This window comes from Hyperolius riggenbachi, chromosome 7, assembly GCF_040937935.1.
Source record: "Hyperolius riggenbachi isolate aHypRig1 chromosome 7, aHypRig1.pri, whole genome shotgun sequence".
NCBI classification, from domain to species: domain Eukaryota; kingdom Metazoa; phylum Chordata; class Amphibia; order Anura; family Hyperoliidae; genus Hyperolius; species Hyperolius riggenbachi.
Window position 1 is genome coordinate 207,206,734 of NC_090652.1, and position 16,646 is coordinate 207,223,379.

Here is a 16,646-nt window from a genome sequence, read left to right on the forward strand (position 1 = left end):
AATCTACATATTTTCTTTATATATTCTTTGTGGTAAGCTTGACTAGGGGTGTGGTTGGGACATAATTAGACTTGTGGTGGGGGAGTGATTAGAGATGTGGGGGCAGGGCTTGATCAGACGTGTGGCATGGGAGTGTGGTAAAGGTGTCCCACTTTCTTATTAAAAAAAAAAAAGTCGAGGTATGCAAATCAAATTGCTAAAAGTATTGAATTGGGACACGCTTCAGTCAGGTTGCTGTGCTATAGGTCTGATGAATGTCATCCTATTGTATTGTAGTTATTTATACACACATTATGATTGGAATCAACAAATAAAGACACATAAAGCTCTGTAAGGTACACTGGCTTTTAATTCCATGCTTTTGTTGCTTTGATATTCATTCTGATTTCCCATCCCCAAACAAACAAAAAAAAGAAATGTCAGGCTGATCTCATGACAGATGTAGAAATAGGACAGAAATGGAATAAAAGTCAGGAGCAGAAAGAATACATGTCCTTCACAAATATAACAATAGTGGTAAGACATGGAGCATAGCTTCTATCTAGACACTGACCCCACTAAGCGAATGTGCTGCTTGACACCCTGACAAGAAATACACTAAACTATCTATAATGACAAGACCTGATCTGTAACGGAGAAAGAACACATATATGTGACCCTTCAGGGAAGCACTGTAGTTCCGCCTCACTAGCAGCCTAACGTTAATAGAGTACTACAGTCCTACCCCCATTCTCAGCTTTAAATTATACTATAACTGTCACCTATTACCTTCTATACACTTACACAGCGCAGACATAAGGAGGAAAGCTAAAGATGGAGGAATTCTGGGTAACAGAATTAAAGTTGATCTACCAAGACACATTAAAATCAGCCATTTTGTTTGGCTTCCTAAGCAATAATAACATGGCCGGGAAATGCGGCATATTAGTCTGTCACCAAGGAACTGTTAAGCCAAATACTGGGTTAGTATATAGAATGTTTGGAGGTATAATATAGGAATACCACTGCTGTGGAGAACGAACATCCCATTGTATACAAAATATGAATATTATAGTATATCCAGACTAACAGTCCTCCATCCTCCATATACTGACTATTAAAATTATTATTATATGACTTTTTGTAATAAGAAAGTCGAGCCTAGGCATTTCAGTTGCTACCAGGATTTTTTATTTAAAATTTTTTAAATTGTAATGCGACCACCTTTAGGTTGAAAAAAAGTAGTGCAATGGGTGCTCGTGATTGCTTGCCTATCATGGACAGGCAGCCATCTTGTGAGTTACTTTAATTTTCATCACAAAGGACAATATTAATCAGCTAGGAAAAACTTGACGAGAAACAGCAGTGTTACAAGATACAAAGTTTAGTAACTGCAACCAATCATAAAAATGATTCAAAAGACAACGTCATTGTTTGTTGGGTTTTTAGATGTACAATTGAAAGTGATCAGTTTGAAATAAATCTGTGCTGAACTGATAAGACTGCAGTGCATATGCTTTGGCAGCATTGAATTAGAGCACCCTTTTTAGACCCCCACCTATCTGGTAAATGGGGCCAAAGTAAGGGTATATAATCTAATGAGGCCAGAGAGAGTGAGAAAAGCTGAAACGCTGTAACGCTTTTACACTTTTATATATTTTTTTTTTCCTTGCCTTCTCTGTCACAGCTTATGGAGCATCCATTCACTTCCTGTCTAGATGGCAAGTACAAAATACACTAGAGAAAAAGTGCCACAGCTTGTCACTCTATACAAAATGTAAAAAGAAAGTTCAGCACAGGCTTACTTTAATATAACTAATCTAACAAATGAATGTTCATTTATACTAAATCTTTATAATGTACCAGTAATCATGGGGAACACCGACAATGCCCCCTCACAGCCATACAGCATGGAATTTGTTGCCTTAAAGGGAACCTAAAGTAAGAGGGATATGGAGGCTGCTATATTTATTTTATTTTTTAACAATACCAGTCGCCTGACATCCTGCTGATCTTTCATGCATCAGTAATGCCTCAATCACACACCTGAAATAAGCATGAGGCAAATCCAGTCAAATATCAGCCGAACATCTGATCTCCATGCTTGTTCAGGGTCTATGGCTAAAAGTAAGACAGAGGGTCAGAAGGGCAGCCAGGCAATATTAATTATTTAAAGAGACACTGAAGCAAAAAAAATTATGATATAATGATTTGTATGTGTAGTACAGCTAAGAAATAAAACATTAGGCGCAGAGACATAAGTCTAATACTGTTTCCAGTACAGGAAGAGTTAAGAAACTCCAGTTATTATCTATGCAAAAGAGCCATTGAGCTCCACGACTTTCAAGCTTCCGAAGCTTATTATCTCAAGTGTCTGGCACTGTATTGTTTTTGTTTTTGCAGAGGACAGGTCAAGAGTTCACTAGCCTGCTCTGTAAAATCATTTAGAAAGCCGAGTAGTGTGTAAACTGCAAATATTAGAGAATTATGCAATGTCATAAATAAAAATGATATAACTGAAAATAAAAATATTTTCTTTGCTCCTAATGTTCTAGTAATTATTTGTATTACACAACAAATTCATTATATCATATATTTTTTTGCTTCAGAGTCTCTTTAAAAGGAAATAAATATGGCAGCCTCCATATTCCTCTCACTTCAGGTGGCATTTAAGCTATATGACAGAGCTCAGGAGAAACTTTTAAACACATCGTAGAGAAGAATGTTTTTTTCTTTCTAAATAATTATGTGATCTATTGATACACGAGGTATGACATGTAATGACAAGCCCCCTTTAAATGGCACAGCTGTAATCTGAAATTGGATTGGTTGCAGTACTCCGCATCACACTGTTTTTTGTTCTGTCCTGCTAAAGTGAGCCCAACCATTGATGAGGCTAGACAGTATTTAATGCACTCACACATTGCTGGGGCCGGTTCCAAAGTTTCTACCTATTCACTAGATATACTGTATTATAGTGCTTCTACCTATTCACATATATGTGATTTTTATACCAGTTCATCCCTGATTCCCGGTCATCACTATGTGTGACAGCTTCTCACATATGTATGAAACCATACATCAGGTCTGATCAGTGGCATACCTGCTATTAAAACAGGTCTCAGGTCTTTAAGCAGCTGGTCATTGCTTTGGGTTACATGCCTCTGACATATGTATATTCTGTTCATCGGGGCTGATGAGTCATGAGAGCACTCCACCCATACTATATAGCTTCCTCCATGTAGAGGGGAACCACAGATATGCAGAGGGCACAGATCAGATCTCATGCACAGATCAAAGATATGTAGCAGTCAGCCACAACAGCTGGCTGTGGGATATAAAGAAGTCAGAGTAGCCAATCAGGTTCCGTCTGAAAATTAAAGCAAACCTCAGTCTGGCTGTCATGAGTAACACCATTTTCGATATTGGTACTGGTAATGACATATTTCCCCAGCAAATTCGTTTGTTCATTAAATTGGCATAATTCTTTGAATCACAATTCCCTCCAAAGTTAACAGCTTCTTCCCTACTCACATAGGTAAACATAAATTAAATTAATCACAAAACCTATTGTGTTCCCTTTCTAAGGGCTGGTGCACACCAAGCGGCTTTTTGGGCGTTTTCAGATCCGCTTGCGGCTGCGGATCTGCTTGGTCAATGTATCTCAATGGGGTGGTGCACACCAGAGCGGCAGGCGTTTTGCAGAAACGAAAAATGCCTGGGTGAGGCATTTTTTGGATTTCGGATGCGTTTCTGCCTCAATGTTAAGTATAGGAAAAACGCAAACCGCTCTGAAAAACGGCACTTCAGAGCGGTTTTGCAGGCGTTTTTGTTACAGAAGCTGTTCAGTAACAGCTTTACTGTAACAATATATGAAATCTACTATACTGAAAACCGCAGCAGCAATCCGCAAAACGCTAGCAAAACGCCTCATAAAAATAAAAAAAAGCGTTTAAAAATCTGCTAGCATTTTGCGGATCTGCTAGCGGGTTTTGGTGTGCACCAGCCCTAAACAAAGGAATCATGCCCATGATAAATGCTAAAACACAAACATTCTGATCTACAGAAAATAAATCACAGAAATAATATTAATTAAAATGTTGCATAACTTAAAATTGCAATGTAGTCCTGCTACATGACAAAACATTTAAATAAAGTTCATACAATACTGTAGCATAACATAAAACATTTCCCTTCATTCGTCCTAAGGTGCTCCACACAAATTAACACTTCCTTTCCCTACCAGAGAGAGCTGCAGGACTGTTATCAGAGCTGTAGTCCTCTCTGGCAACCACAAAGTGAACACAATGTTTAACCCAATTGCTGGAGGGAAGTTAGAAAATTCTATTCATGTAGCAAAATTTGCAGTATACACAGGGAAGGTAATGGTGAATGAAACAGGTTGATTAGATGAGTTCTGATGGGTCATTCATTGTACTAAAGCCTTGCGTATGTGTATCCCACTGGGATCAGCACTCGATCTCCTTGGAAACAGTTTAGGGGCGAGTGCTGAATAGACGCATTGCTAGCTTGTCTGTTCTATTGCTGTAGGGGAGCAGTGGGATGACAGCGTGGCACACAACAGTGCAGGAAGGGTAAGGAGGAGAACAATGGCCTTAGACAAGATGATTCAGCAGTCCGGATCTCTTGCCAGTGCATCGGTGCCGCCATACACACGTCAGATTCACAGCTGCCTTGACCGAGAACCATCTGGCATGTGTATAGATCCTAAGGCAAAACACAGTTACTGTCTTATGCATAATTTTGTCTAAACCCATCTCCAGATATGGATCTAAATATTCCTCCTACCTGCTAGCTTGGTAATGATAGTGCTCACGTTATTTATTTATTTTTGTGCGAAGAGGTGTCTGCAGCAGAAAATTCAGTTTTTAAAAATATGGCCACAAAACCTGAAGATGGCAAGTTGACTAAGTTTACTAGCAGGTTCTGCCCTCTGACCAAGAAATGACCAGTCTGTAATTGTAATGGTAGGTTTATTGTAGCTATGAGAGACAGAATAACAACAAAATAACCCTCAAAAACTCAGTGCCTCAAAGTCAGAGCTTGATGTGCATTGTAATGAGTGAAAACATTATTTGATCCCCTATCAACCTGCAAGATTTCCAACTCTAAGGTGTCTTCACTGTTTGCAGGTAACGAGCTGATATTAGGAGAACCCTCTGTAAGGGTGTGCTCCTAAACCCAGCTTGTTCCAGGCCTTGCATAAAATACACATCAGATTCCAAACTAGCCACCAAGACCAAAGAACTGTTTAAGGATGTCAGGGACAAGACTGTAGCCCTGCTCAAGACAGCACATGTACAGGCCCATCTGCAGTTTGCCAATGCTCATCTGAATAATCCAGAGGAAAACTGGGTGAAAGTCTTGTCGGTGGAGACCAAAATTGAGGATACCATCACTGCATTGAAGGGTCAATGGACTGGGCCATGTATTGTCAATTTTAGGATGAGAATCTCCTTCCCTCAGCCAGATACTGAAAATGGGTGGTGGATGGGTATCCCAGCATGACAGTCAACTGAAACTCATGGCCAAGGCAACAAAGGAGTGGCTCAAGAAGAACCACATAAAGGTCCTAGAGTGGCCTAGCCAGTCTCCAGACCTTAATTAATAGAAAATCTGTGGAGGCAGCTGAAGGCTAGAGTTGCCAAACCTCAGCCTCAAATCCTTACTGACTTGGAGAGGATCTGCACAGAGAAGTGGGCCAAAATCACTTCTGAGATGTGTGCAAACCTGGTGGCCAACTACGAGAAACATTCGACCACTGTGATTGCCAACAAGGGTTCTGCCAACAACTACTAAGTCATATTTTGATAGGAAATTAAATATTTATTTCGCTCATTACAATGCACATCAAGTTATGACTTTAGGGCACAAGGTTTTTGATGGTTCTTTTGTTATTTTGTCTCTAACAGTTACAGTATGATGCTAATGCTACAACTCTAACCACCTCCCCTTCATGTTAACCACCATGTTAACCAACGTTACTCTTACGCTTTTCCTCCTAAACTGATTGATACCTATTCATAACCAATAAGACTCCCCCACCCATGTTAACTAACCTTTCCCTTACCCTAACACACTTTATGCTCCTAAACTGATGCCTAACCATAACCAATAAACCCCCCTTCAAGTCAAATTCAAGCAGTGGGAGCCGTTACTTACCATCATTTTGACTATAAAATATCCAATTGGTGGTTTAAATGCCTTGCACTGTATATTATAACAAAAACCTGAGACCCAAATTTAAGACTCTCTTGGCGGAAAAGTACCTAGGGGCCAAAAAGTCCTTGGTCACTGCATCGGCTCTGCAATCTTAATAAAGTTAACAGATCCACCACATGGCAAGGCATCCCAGAAGCAATGAACTTCACCAAGTTGATAAGAAAGGGTAATCTATGCCTTTGAAAGTCCTGATTGGTTGCTTATTACAATCTGCGCTTTACATGCCTGGTTATGCTATTATGTGCCTCTTTATGTGGTTATGTAACCATCCTCCAGATATTTTAGAGCCATTTTGCCCATGATTGCAGAGATATCCTTCATAAATAAACCACTTTACTTGTCACGTTCCCTCAGGCAGCATAAGGGTTAAATTCACAGAAATGTGTAAACAAATTCATAGTAATAAATGTGCCAGATTCAGGTGCTTGAGCTGAGTTTATACTGGAAGAAAATGGGCAAATAATGCCCCAAGCTTTACCTTCATGCAGGGCAGACAGCCATTTTGTGGACCTTATGCTGTAAAAAGAACTATGGAATACTGTATCTGAGGACAAAACCACAGGGCAGTCCCTGATTCAGTAATTCCAACATGTATATAGTCTGCATTCCAGTAACTTGTTGTAGCCTTCAAAATGGCTGCCTGAATTTGTGCTTGCTAATCCACAAGTCACCTGAGTCTGGGTCCTGAGGTGTTCAGGGAAATAAATTACCTGCCATAAAAAATACGGCCAAATATATACACATACAAAACAATAAGAAAAAAAAATAATACACTCAATGGAAGAATGATCCACTCCCTAAGGTGAATTCCGATTGGCTAATTAACTTTGGGGCTGTGCCACAATACAGTAAATCACATTGGACCATGAGTGATATAGTGATGTGCTGAAATCATCACATAAAAGCAAATATCCTCACAGCACACAGTATACATGGATGTTCCAGAGGCTTTAAACATCTAGATGTTTGCATTAGCCAATAGGAATCTCTGTTCCCTGTAATGTAATTGAAGTGCAGTTTTTCGCATAGGCAAACTGGATCATATCTTAAAGACAAAAAAAAGCATAAACGTCAAGACAAAAAAAATAGTCCAGTCATCATTATGGGAAATGAGGAGAACAATAAGCTGGAGCATGTATACTTTGGGGTTGCAGTATATAGTTCATAATTTTCTTAGTTGTTTTTGATGCAGTATGGAGTCCATTCTTTTGAAAGGATAAGTCTCATGGTGACAAGTGCATGACGGGATATCAACCAGATTAATTCCTCAATGCATATCCCTGAATGCTGACTGTACACTTCTATGCTCCTCAAACCAGGAATAATAGACATGCTTCCTTCCTAATAATCCTGTGTAGTCACTTCATGTGCTTTTAGGTGGTCATGAAAGGTGCAGTGGCAATGACATGTCTACTTCTATGTGAATACAGACTAGTGTGTATGGAGAGAAAGAGAGCGAGAGGTCACCATCAAGAGACAATGTACTAAATGGCTGAGAACTCTCCTGAGTGAGATGGTAAGCGACCTCTCAGCTCCCTGCAAATCTGATCTGTATTCAGGAGGAACATAAAATGAACAGACGTCATGGGAGATATTTCCAAGTGCTGGTGTCTTCGAACAAAGTCTTTAAATACTTGCCCAAAAGCATATGCCATAACAGCTGAAAGATGGCTGCACTTCTGCTTATCCAGGTTTCATTTGGATGGGCAGAAAGGTCCTGTAATCATTTTCAACAGTGACTAAAGGGACTTGTAGAAAACATAGTTCACTTCTTAACCAACAGTTTTGTTGAGAATGAGCCCTGCTTGGTAAGAAAACGCAAAATAACATTTTTGTCAGTCTTTTGCTCTGTCTTCATATTTTATCACTTATCATGTTACTATTTGGAGGATCATGCATCAATACTAGTAGAAGTGATAACACCAATTTGTCCACAAGGTTCTTCTTGATGATACTGTGTTATAAGCTTTGTTCTTAAGCACGTGTCTCTCTCTGATTTCATATAGAGAGGGAATATTTGCAAGACTTACAAACGGGAAAAAAATAAAATAAAAGTCAATATTTGGTCCCTAAAAAACAGCAGCAAATCCTCTAGGCATCTGCAGGTCCATCAGAAATCATTGCAATGCTTTGTTTTTCATTGATGTATTCATCTAGTGCTAATATACTTTTCACCTTTCAGTCTATTTTACAATAAAAAGGGTCCAAACGCGCACAAAATAAAAATAAATATGGAACTTTTACAGTACCTTGAACAATTTGCTTAAATATTTATCCCTGCCATTCATGTTTTGAAATGCTCTCATTGAGAAGCTTGTTCATTTAGTGAAGGGGTCCTCCAAAGAGTCTTTGAACCCCCCATTATTGCAGACTTCAGATATTCTTAATCCTAAAAATAGGGAACTAAGGACTGACAACATATTGCTTTGCAACAATTTGATGCCCCTTGCCTGGTCATAGGATGGGTTCTAGTTTGGAGGAAAGATGATGAGGAAAGTCTCTGCTAGAACAGTTTAGAATGAAATGTAGAAGATATTGGAACATGGGGCAACTACAGTAAATACTCCCCTTGGTGGACTGGATACTTCTTCACCAGGTAGAGGAATTAATTGGGTTGTTGGTCCGTACAGTAGCATCAGAACACTCTCCTTCTGATGAATCACAGTCAGACTCTCCAAAATTGCCCGAGTTCTGCATATAATAAAAAAAGTAAAACATAGATTAATACTAATGTTGCATTACATGCATTTGAAAGTCATACAAGCAAGCCCAAAGCACAATCCAGCTATCATCAGCTTAAAGGAGTACTATCGATTGAAACGACTTTTTTTTTTAATACTCTATATTAGTGTACACATTACCACTAGTGCTAGGGGCACTTTATTTATTCACCCAGGTCTCTCTCTCACTATCCCTGCTTAAAAATTCATTTCTCACACAGCTCATAATAGTTTGGGTCACCCTGAGCTGCTTGGTTACTCTGTCACACAGCTCACAAATATATTTCACTGTGTCACTCACAGCATGCAGCAGACATGAGGAGAAATAGGCTGATCTGAGGTGGTAACAGGTAACTAAATGAGCTGGAATATTGCTGGAATATAACTAGCTATACCAGGAGTCTGTGTTTACACTCAGACTGGCTGCCTGTTTGAGGCGATTCACTCCAGGCTGCATCCACTTTAAAAGCTGCTGAGAGGGGCAGACCACTGTCTACAATTAGCATTATTAGTATCTTTATCAGTAAAGAGAAGCAAAGATAATAAACACACATTGCTAGAATCTTTAACCCCTTACCACCATATCAACAAGATTCTTTCAGCAAGGTGATAATTAAACTATAAACTGAGGAGTTGATAGCATCTACCCTTTGCAGAGACATGGTCTAGCCCTCTGGGAGCTCAGTATTAAGGTGCCCATACACTAGTCAGATTGGCAGCAGATAGATAAGAAATGCATCTGATGATCTATCTGATGCGTTTTTAGAACATTTTTTACCAGGATAGAATTCCAATAGATTTCAGTTTGAAATCTATTAAAATTCGATCTGATGGCATTTTTTTGCCATCAGATTTCCATTAAGGCCAATGCAAAATGATAAGCAATCTCATCAGATCGACCTAAATTTTCCATCCTGCCAGTTCGACAGAAATCCATCGAAATCGATCGGAATCGGCCATCGATCGGTCGATTGGCCAACCGATTTTCAATCGATCAATCGATCGATCGATCGGGATCGATCGGTCGGCCAGAAAATCGGCTCAGTGTATGGGCCCCTTTAGATACATTTTGGCATCAATTCACTAAGCTTATCTCCTGTCTTTAATAACTCTTCTGAGCTGTTTCTACAGTTATCACCATTATATCACCATGGTGATAACTGTAGAAACAGCTCAGAAAAGCTATTAAAGACAGGAGATAAGCTTAGTGAATTGAGGCCATTGTATCCAACACTGACGCCAAAACTGACGGAGGATTTTACAGCTGAGAGGAACAGCTGTGTGAGGAATCAAATTGCTCCTAGTACTTGCCCTAATGTGTGCTACAACATACAGCATTTAAAAATAAATGCATACATCGATAGTATTCCTTTAAGTGTTTGGCATGTTCTGTATTATGAAGAGAGGAGGAAGGGGGAAATCTGATGAGCTCCAATGCTAGGGCAGTACAATAACAATCAGCCAGAAGTAAACTGACACGGCCTATGGCTATTCCCTTGGGCAGAGGTCACACTTAGCGTTATCAAATAGAGCTTGCACTACTTTTCCACACAACGCCTGCGTTTCCACACACAATCAATAGCTACTACCATGCTGAAATGTTTTAATATCTTATCTTTAAAGGGAACTTGTACTGAGTAAAATTATTTAAAATAAACACATGAGGTAACTTCAAATGAACATTAAATAGTTACCTTGCCATCCATTCCTCTCAGAAGCTCACCATGTTCTTCTGACAATGATCCCTTCCAGTTCTGACTACATTTTGTCAGAACTGAAATACATCAGTTGCTGTCAGTTATATATCAGTTGCTGTCAGTTATAGCTGAGTAGACAACTGATGTGGCCGGTAATGTTCATGTTTCCCTATGGCTCAAGTGGGCGATGTTACAGTTTAACAGTGTGCTGATCAAAAAGCTGTTGTGGGGTAATGGCCATTTTCAAAATGGAGGACGTGGATCACAGTGGACAAAGAGGACGCAGGAGAGGAGAAAGAGATTGAGGAGTAGACTACACGGGAGGTAAGTATGACCTGTGTATGTTTATTTTGACTTTTAAGTTTCAGTTCAGGTTTTCTTTAAAGAGGAACTCCAGTGAACATTGTTACTGTTGGCAGGTGATGTAGCTGCTGCATGTTTTTTTGGCAGTTAAACAGCTATTTCCCACAATGCAGCAAGGTTCACAGACAGGAAACTGCCAAGAGTAAGTACTTTTCTTGTTTCTTGTAGGAGGGGTTTCACCACCATATCAGTCATACAGCGCCCCCTGATGGTCTGTTTGTAAAAATGAATAGATTTCTCATGTAAAATGGGGTATCAGCTACTGATTGGAATAAAGTTAAATTCTTGGTCAGAGTTTCTCTTTAAGTTGGCATGTTTTCAGTACTACAAAGACATTCACTCATGCTCCTTTTACCTCATAACTGTGCTCCTCTGCACACAGCTTGCCCAAGGACATCTGAGTCTTTACTCGTCTCACAGCACACTCCTTGTCCGACAACCCATCTGACTGTGTGGAGATCTCAATGGGTATTTCTGGCGTGTGGGACAGCATGTCTTCCAGCTTATCTGCCACACGATCCTTACGGTTGTTGGCTAAGTCATCTGGGCTGTTGGAGTGATCACTAGTGTTCCCCTCTTCTCCGTCAGAGACCGAGAAATTTTCTGAACTGAAGGTAGAGTAGGACTGACAAGTGCTCATCCCCCGTGGTGGTCGGTGTCTTCGAGGGAACTCAACCTCACTGTCTACTTCACCCTCCTCTTCCTCAGATGATTCATCTCCATTCTAAGTAAACAGACATACAAGAACATAAAGTTAATCAAGTTTTAGACACATGCAGTTTATATACAATACCTAGCAACTCATCAACTATATACAGGGTTATGCATAACAATTGCAGTGGCTTGCAAAAGTATTCGGCCCCTTTGAAGATTTCCACATTTTGTCACATTACTGCCACAAACATGAATCAATTTTATCAGAATTCCACGTGAAAGACCAATACAAAGTGGTGTACATGTGAGAAGTGGAACGAAAATCATACATGATTCCAAACATTTTTTACAAATAAATAACTGCAAAGTGGGGTGTGCGTAATTATTCACCCCCCTGAGTCAATACTTTGTAGAACCACCTTTTGCTGCAATTACAGCTGCCAGTCTTTTAGGGTATGTCTCTACCAGCTTTGCACATCTAGAGACTGAAATCCTTGCCCATTCTTCTTTGCAAAACAGCTCCAGCTCAGTCAGATTAGATGGACAGCATTTGTGAACAGCAGTTTTCAAATCTTGCCACAGATTCTCAATTGGATTTAGATCTGGACTTTGACGGGGCCATTGTAACACATGGATATGTTTTGTTTTAAGCCATTCCATTGTTGCCCTGGCTTTAAGTGTAGGGTCGTTGTCCTGCTGGAAGGTGAACCTCCGCCCCAGTCTCAAGTCTTTTGCAGGCTCCAAGAGGTTTTCTTCCAAGATTGCCCTGTATTTGGCTCCAGCCATCTTCCCATCAACTCTGACCAGCTTCCCTGTCCCTGCTGAAGAGAAGCACCCCCAAAGCATGATACTGCCACCACATTTGACAGTGGGGATGGTGTGTTGAAAGTGATGTGCAGTGTTAGTTTTCCGCCACAAATAGCGTTTTGCATTTTGGCCAAAAAGTTCCATTTTGATCTCATCTAACCAGAGCACCTTCTTCCACATATTTGCTGTGTCCCCACATGGCTTGTGGCAAACTGCTAATGGGACTTCTTATGCTTTTCTGTTGTCAATGGCTTTCTTCTTGCCACTCTTCCATAAAGGCCAACTTTGTACAGTGCATGACTAATAGTTGTCCTATGGACAGATTCCCCCACCTGAGCTGTAGACTTCTGCAGTTCGTCCAGAGTCACCATGGGCCTCTTGACTGCATTTCTGACCATCACTTTCCTTGTTCAGCCTGTGAGTTTAGGTGGACGGCCTTGTCTTGGTAGGTTTGCAGTTGTGCCATACTCCTTCCATTTCCGAATGATCGCTTGAACTGTGCTTCGTGGGATGTTCAAGGCTTTGGAAATCTTTTTGTAGCCTAAGCCTGCTTTAAATTTCTCAATAGCTTCATACCTGACCTTTTTGGTGTGTTCTTTGGAATTCAGGGTGTTGTTGCTCCCAATATTCTCTTAGACAACCTCTGAGGCCGTCACAGAGCAGCTGTATTTGTACTGACATTAGATTACACACAGGTGCACTTTATTTAGTCATTAGCACTCATCATGCAATGTCTATGGGCAACTTACTGCACTCAGACCAAAGGGGGCTGAATAATTACGCACACTCCCCTTTGCAGTTATTTATTTGTAAAAAATGTTTGGAATCATGTATGGTTTTCATTCCACTTCTCACATGTACACCACTTTGTATTGGTCTTTCACGTGGAATTCCAATAAAATTGATTCATATTTGTGGCAGTAATGTGACAAAATGTGGAAAACTTCAAGGAGGCCGAATACTTTTGCAAGCCACTGTACATAGGGGATGATGCACTATGTGCTAGTAATATTGCTGTGTGCAGACAGCATTACGTAGCCTGTTGTAACACCATTATTCGTGTACCATGGGTTGCGGAAATTGTGTAACCCATGATACCCTGCTGGTGGTAGTAATGTTAATATTGCCATGCGCACAGCAATATTACCAACGCAACATGCTTTCCCCTCCTAACTGTATTAAATGGGACATCAAAGAACCTCAAAAAAGGGGAAAAAAACAAAGGGCAGGTTGTCTAGGGCAACCACCATCTGAACAAGCGGAGAATCACTTAGCTTACAATCAGGTTGTTGATCTGTCTTGTATCTGAAAAAGACGTACCCCAAACTGTAGTGGGAACACTAAAACGTCTAACATAGCTAAAAAGGTATCTATCGGTATAGATTTGTAGAGGTGCCCAGCAAAATAAAAGGACTGAAATCTAAAAAAGAGAGTGTAGGTAAATGTACTCACCGTATCTCCCAAGAGAAGACAGACAGTAGTTGTAAGAGATATTTTATTGGGCACAAAAGCTGTACCTATAGCGTCTGAGTGCTCACATGACACCAATATATCCACTTGGCACTGATATATGACGTAAGTCCCACAAAAACTATAAGGTACCTTTGTGCCTCAGGTAGCATCCCCCCCCCCCCCCCCCCGTATTAGGTCACCACTAGTATAGGTTGCCAGAATAGCCCCCCAAGTATAGGTTGCTAGAGTAGCCCTTCAAGTGTAGGTAGTCAGATTAGCTACCCCTAAAGTATAGATAGCCCCTCTTCCCATATGCAGAGTAGCCAACGGAATGCTGGAGGAAAGTGACATACCTCTCTGTGCTCCACTGATGATCTACCTTCCTCATGCATCTGAGTCTCTAGGATTACAGTGCCCTCTCTTGTCATGTAACCCATGTGATAAAAGAGGGTGTTGTAGTCATGGATACAAGAATGTTAAGAAGAACATAGATCATCAGTGGAGTCTGAAGAGATATGTTACTCTCCAGCGCTCCACTGCCTATACTCTGCAATTTAGGGGACTGGACACCGTTCTTACTGAGGCCAGCAGCAGACCCCCTGAATTCTGGCCAGGACCACTGGGCCCCCCTTGGCTATAGGGCCTCATTGCAGTTGCTGCTATGGTGATCCCTACACCACTGCATGCCTGTATGTGACATTACTGAGTCAACTAAACGTTATAGTTGAAAAGTGGCTAAAGCTGCTCAACTTTTATTTAATATTTCTACATATCTTAAGTCTGTAAGGGAGTTCAGAAGTATACAAGTGTATATACTATGCATAACTGCCCACAAATACTAATTGGGCCATATGCAATTCACTTTTTCACCTGAGTTTTCTCCTAGGTGATATTTTTAAACTTGTCAATAAAACGCATTTTAAGCCACCAGAAAGCAAGAAAATACTCAAAATAATTTTAATATTACGTTTTCACCTACTTTTTGGTACTTTTTTTTAATTAAAAAGTGGTGGTAAACTATTTTAAATTGAAGATGAAAAATTATCTCCTAGGAGAAAACTCAGGTGAAAAAGTGAATTGCATATAGCCCATTGTGTAGTTCCATGGCGTGTGCTCTGGGAGCTGAACACAGTAATAGCCAGCTACTTGACAAAGTACTGATGCTTTGTCATAAATTCTGTCTGCCTATTCTACTGTCATGTGGCAGTGTACAGCCAGGTATAGATGCCCTCAGTATAGCCAGGTACAGGTTCCCTCAGTATAGCAAGGCATGGGTGCTTCCAGTATAGCCAGGCATGGGTGCCCACAATATAGCTAGGTATAGGTGCTCCCAATATTGCCAGGTATAGGTGCCTCCAATATTGCCAGGTATAGGTGCCCCCAATATTGCCAGGTATAGGTGCCCCCAATATTGCCAGGTATAGGTGCCCTCAGTATTTCCAGGTATAGGTGCCCTCAGTATTGCCAGGTATAGGTTCCCACAGTATAGCCAGGCATGCGTGCCCCCAGTATAGCCAGGTATAGGTTCCCACAGTATAGCCAGGCATGGGTGCCCCCAAGTACAGTTAGGCATGGTTGCTCCCAGTATAGCCAGGCATGGGTACCCCCAGTATAGCCAGGCATGGGGTGCCCCAGTATAGCCAGGCATAGGTGCCATAGGTGAGAGATGAAGTCTTATTCTGCCAGGTATAGGAGCCCTCAGTATAGATAGCCAGGTATAGGAAGGCAGTTACTGTAGGTGCCCCAGGCCCAGGGGTGCAGCGCTTGAGAAAGGGCCACACACAGAAGCAGGGAGAGGGGCCCACTCCCCCCTTCCCTCATCTCGGGTTCCCCCTTCAGCGCTCCCCCCTTCAGCATTGATGGCAGCAGCAAGCTGGCAAGGAACAGTGAACGCATACATACCTCTTCTGCGTTCCATGCAATGGAGGTCTGGTCTTCTCTATCACAGCACCTCACACTACTTCCTAACAGGAAATAGCATCAGGCGCTTACACCGCATGCAAAGCCGAACTATGTCTGCATTCTCTGTTCCCTACCCACTTGCTGCTGCTGTAAATGCTGGGGGCGGGAGCGCTGAAGGGGGAGCCTGAGGTGGGAGGAGTGGGCCCCCCTCCCCGCCGCTGTGTGTTGCCATAGATCCTCCCTCATGCACTGCGCTCTTTCCTGCCCCCAAAAACAGCCCTAGGTGGGCCCCAGAGGGCCCCCCTGCCCGCGGCTGCATCCCTTGCAGGCTCGATTGTAACATGAAAAAAGTATTCTATTTCCTTTTATAATAAATTATCAACCGGATTTCTGAGAGATGAAGTCTTATTTTGTTTTACATTTAGTAAAGCTTTATGCTTAGCAAGGCTGACTGGTTATTTGAGTCACAGGAGCACAAAGTATGGTAGGTTTCATCTCATAAACTAAGTGGAGTAAAGCTAAAAGAGGTAAAATAATTTTAAACATTACTTAAAAGCATTTATTTAAGCAATTATCACTGCGGCAAGACAAGCTTATTATATATTTTCTGTGCTTCTAACATACTTTATGTAAATTTAAATTGTGTCTGTTTTTTACAGTTTGTCTGTGTTTTGTACTTTTTGCACGACACTAATTCTAGAAGGTGGTGTCTATAAAAAAACAACACAAGCTTTTGAAACAGAAACGCCACACCCAAGGATAGTCAGTTACAAAATCAATTTTTTAAAGGCGAACGTAAGATACACTTTAAAGAAAAAAAGACTTAGGA

At 41.0% G+C, this 16,646-nt stretch overlaps 1 protein-coding gene across 6 annotated transcripts in view; it reads right to left on the bottom strand.

The window, feature by feature from the left end:
• Positions 1 to 331: 331 nt before the first annotated feature.
• MAP3K13 (mitogen-activated protein kinase kinase kinase 13) overlaps positions 332 to 16,646 on the bottom strand; it is a 171,742-nt gene continuing 155,427 nt past the window's right edge. For all 6 annotated transcript variants that reach the window (XM_068245074.1, XM_068245078.1, XM_068245076.1 and 3 more), the window contains 2 exons: positions 11,358 to 11,726; positions 332 to 8,913 (listed from right to left, as the gene is read on the bottom strand). In XM_068245074.1, coding sequence (XP_068101175.1) covers positions 8,812 to 8,913; positions 11,358 to 11,726 — 471 coding nt within the window. In that variant the 3' untranslated portion in view covers positions 332 to 8,811. The remainder of the gene's footprint in view (positions 8,914 to 11,357; positions 11,727 to 16,646) is intronic.